The sequence below is a fragment of the Orycteropus afer genome, unplaced genomic scaffold (genome assembly GCF_000298275.1).
Source record: "Orycteropus afer afer isolate SDZICR_OR568_19922 unplaced genomic scaffold, OryAfe1.0 scaffold00755, whole genome shotgun sequence".
In the NCBI taxonomy this organism is placed as follows: Eukaryota; Metazoa; Chordata; class Mammalia; order Tubulidentata; family Orycteropodidae; genus Orycteropus; species Orycteropus afer.
In genome coordinates, this window is record NW_006922342.1 from 107,117 (window position 1) to 111,457 (window position 4,341).

General features: G+C 36.9%; 1 protein-coding gene across 1 annotated transcript in view; it reads right to left on the bottom strand.

The window, feature by feature from the left end:
* Positions 1 to 4,341, bottom strand: part of BRWD3 (bromodomain and WD repeat domain containing 3) — a 195,635-nt gene that overhangs the window by 8,780 nt on the left and 182,514 nt on the right. Inside the window, exons 34-36 of the mRNA XM_007957508.1 lie at positions 3,148 to 3,204; positions 1,948 to 2,088; positions 989 to 1,063 (exon numbers count right to left, since the gene is read on the bottom strand). Coding sequence (XP_007955699.1) covers positions 989 to 1,063; positions 1,948 to 2,088; positions 3,148 to 3,204 — 273 coding nt within the window. The remainder of the gene's footprint in view (positions 1 to 988; positions 1,064 to 1,947; positions 2,089 to 3,147; positions 3,205 to 4,341) is intronic.

The following is a 4,341-nucleotide window of genomic DNA, read 5'->3' on the forward strand; positions in this document are numbered from 1 at the left end:
CAATCTACTTCCGTAGTGATACTGCCTTGGCAACCCAAGGAGGGGTCGCTATGAGTCGGGTTGGACTCGATGGCACATAACAACAACAGGGTTATCATACACAATCATATCTGAAAGTTCTACCTATATATACCACACACTTCAAAAAGCAAACAGGTTTTGGGTATAACCATAGTCAGTATTAGAGTCTTAATTCTACTTAGAATCATTAAGAAGTAAAATCACCACATTTCCTCAAAGGAGGACGCCAAAGAGCCAGAAGAAAGGGCAGAGAAAAGGTATTATAAGAGAGAGAAAATATTTTTCAAAGTCTGAGAAATCACAATTGTTCTAAATGCATGCTTTTTTTTGCTTAAATCATAAAAAAAAAGATATTTCAACACATTATGGCTTGCTTATCAAACACTAAGATTTACACTGAAGAAAAATTATGGCACTGGCATAATATGATGACCAAAACTCAAAAGACTCAGTCAAGCATGATGAATAAAGTCCTAGTGGGAATCATCAGCTATAAGACAGACATAATTATGTTGTTGTAATTGATGTTTCCTTCTCTGCTACAGTATCTGTTGTTGTTGTTATGTGCCGTCAAGTTGGACCTAACTCATAGCGACCCCTCCTTGGGTTCCGAGGCAGTATCACTTGGGAAGTTGACTGCGTAACCTTCCTTCCGAGGAGTGGCTGGTGGGTTTGAACCGCCAGCCTTCGGGTTAGCAGTCAAGTGCCTTAGGCACTATGCTACCAGAACTCCTTACTTTAGATCTCCTTGCTTTAGATCTACAAAAACATCTTACATGGATTCTATAAAGAACACACTTGAAAACAAGTGCTGATTTGAAAAACAAACCTACACAAGAGTAAAAGATAGTGAGTTGAAAGCTAGTTTTAACAAATTATAAAAGGCTCATTTAAATATGGATATTTTACAAAGAAAAACAATGCAAAAACAACCAGAGTATGTGTTTTAAGAGACTACTAGGTCTACCTCAGAAATAAATGGATCTTGTCGTCGTTCTGGAACAACTGACTCTGAGGAATCTCCCTCTTGCTCTTGATGGCCCTATTAGGTAAAGAGTATATATTGTGTGTCCAGATCACCACAATAAAATAGCAAGACTTACAATGCAATTATGATTTAAGGCTCAAAGATCCATAAACAGGAACTATGTTTTTACTGGTTTTAATTTAAAGTGAAGAAATTCTACATTCACCATTCTTCTATGCTATGAAAAACATGAGACTACTTTATTCTACCTAAACAAACAGGCTTCACTGAACATAGTTTTTTTTTTTTTCCTTATTTGAACATTATTTTTTTCCAAACTGAAACCTGTGTATGTGGACGAGAATACTGGTATGCATTAAACTCAGAGGATGGTCTGAAATGTATTTCTGAAATATGGCTATACCTTTTCTCTGAAAAAGTTAAAACAGATTTGCTACCTAGACAAAAAGATAATTCAACGTATAAATAGTATACTCCTAGAAAAGGAATCCTATGCTTTACATTTTTGTGCTTTCCTTTTTGGTGAAAAGAAAAATAACATTGGTAGATTAATACTCTAAGGGATCATGTAATATATCTAGTATAAATTAAACTGGACTGACATGCCATAAATGCATCTATAGTGTATATAACAATATATTAGAAATTAGTAAAATTTATTCAACAAATATGTGAAATAAAAGCAGGAAGGAATAGCAAGGAAATTTAGATCCAAATGTGGTTTACAACTGTATAATGTATACACTTAGTACATGAAAGACATGACTAATCATACTACCCACTTTTATGATTCAGAGTTTAACTAGCAAGAAAAAAGAGAGAGGGAGAAAGAAAGAAAGCAGGCAGGCAGGAAAAAAAGTGGCTCTGACCAAGATCTTAGCATGTACACTTATGGGAAATTATAATACTGGCAAATATTTGAACAACTATATGCTTACTGGGTAAGAAAGATGATCAGCTGGCTGCCGAAATGGCTCTGAGTCTTCACGTTCATAAATGAGGCTCAACAGTTCTTCACATTGTTTTTTCCAAGCATCAGGATTACACTTTAAAGATTGTCTTCTGCCTCGGCATTTGACCTGCAGATTTTAAAAGAATTTTATCTAGAAGTTTTAACTTTCTGACACTGATTTTCTCACGTATTCCTAGTATTAATATTATCTATGTAGGAAGGAGCAGTTGCTATTTTCCTTAGTTTAGATTAGACACCATTCTCCTTGACAACAAAATAAACTACATATTACATTCATGGAAATTTTAAGAACTCTTACTATTCTGAATATTCATTTAAAGAAATCTGAACCTCAAAAAAAGTAAAGAGGAACCAGTACTTTTTCCTCTACCAAGTTAGGAGTTAGTAATGCTTAATATTTGCTGGTAGTGAATTTATACTCAACAATGCCAATATATTTTTCTCAAAACATTTAGAAGAATTTTTCTTAGTAAATCCTTTGTGGACATGAAAAATTCTGACCTTTACTATTTGATACTTTTTTTCTTTTAATGAATTGAGTATTTCAAAGGAAACTGTTTCTTGAATAGAATGACTACATGTCTAATTACCATAGAGTCAAAGTGTGTAGAAAAAGAGTTATCATAGAAGGCTTGAAGTTGCTATCTTTAGAAGGCCTGCTTCTAAGGTGGGCCCTTATCTGGCATCTGTGAATATGGCACTTGAACTGTTTCCTTAATCATAAGGGTGGTTTACTGCGCCTAGACTGTATAAGCAATGTTATTTGTGCAGAACACCTGTTTTCCTTCTGGGAGACTTGACTCTTGATACATGCTAGGCAGACAGTGCCTACAAAACCAACCCCCAATAAAATCCTTGGGGACTGAGTCTCTAATTACCCGTGTTAGTGTATTTTCATTGAGGAGGAAGACTGTGGTCTGTGACCTCTCATAGGAGGGAGAGAACATAGACGTCTCCACACATATTTGTCCAGATTCTACCTACATCGTTGTCTCTTTTGGTCCAGCTGCAAAGCCTTACTACAGCACTGTAATAAACTTAGCCAATGATATGCTGAGTCCTGTGAATCCTTCTGGTGATTATCCAAATAGGAGGGTTGCCTTAGAGACCCCTGACACAGGAAGGGTGAAAACTTTTATTCTCAGCAGTTAATTTATTCACTTACTCTTCTTCCAGATGAAGTACCAGGACCATCTGAATCTAAATCAACCATTACTGTATCCTAAAATTAAATGGGGAGGGTGGGAGAAAATGTTAAGTTATATTTAATGTCTTACAAGTTAGATGGACATACACAAATAGAAGGTAAATGTACTCACAATAAACTTTCACTCATTATAGCAGGCAGGAGAACAAAGGCTGGAGGGAGACTAACTCTAAACTTTGCCAATAAGCTATGTTTGTTGTGATGGCTGTTATGTGCTATCAAGTCGTCACCAACTCATAGCGACCCTATGTACAACAGAACGAAACACTGCCTGGTCCTGTGCCAGCCTCATGATCCCTACTATACCTGAGCCTATCACTGCAGCCACTGTGTCAATCCATCTCATTGAGAGACTTTCCCTTTTCAATTGACCCTCCATTTTACCAAGCATGACATCCTTCTCCAGAAAATGGTGCCTGCAGACAATATGACAGAGTAGGTCAAGCCTTCAAAGTAGGTCAGACGAAGTCTGGCTATTCTTGCTTCCAAGGATCATTCCGGCTGCACTTCTTCCAGGACAGATTAGTTAGTTCTTTTAGCAGTCCATGGTAATTTCAGCATTCTTTGCCAACACCACAACTCATAACCATCAACTCCTCTTCAGTCTTCCTTATTGATTATCCAGCTCTCACATGCATATGAGGTGATTGAAAATACCCTGGTGTGGGTTAGGCACATCTTAGTCTTCAAGGAGATATCTTTGCTCTTCAGCACTAGAAAGAGGTCTTTTGCAACAAATTTGCCCAATGCAATACATCTTTTGATGACCTGACTGCTGCTTCCATTGGCACTGATTGTAGAACCAAGTAATATGAAGTCTTCGACAACTTCAATCTTTTCTCCGTTTATTGTGATGCTGCTTATTGGTCCAGTTGTGAGGATTTTTTTTTTTAAATATAGAAGTGTAATCAATACCACAGACTACAGTGTTTAATCTTCATCAGTAAGTGCTCCAAGTCATCCTTACTTTCATCAAGCAAAGTCGTATCGTCTGCATATCTCAGGTTGTTCATGAGCTTTCTTCCAATCCTGCTGCCACATTCTTCTTCATATAGTGCAGCTTCTTAGATTATTTGCACAGCATACAGATTGAATAAGTATGGTGAAAGGATACAACCCTGACACACTCCCTTCCTGATTTTAAACCATGCA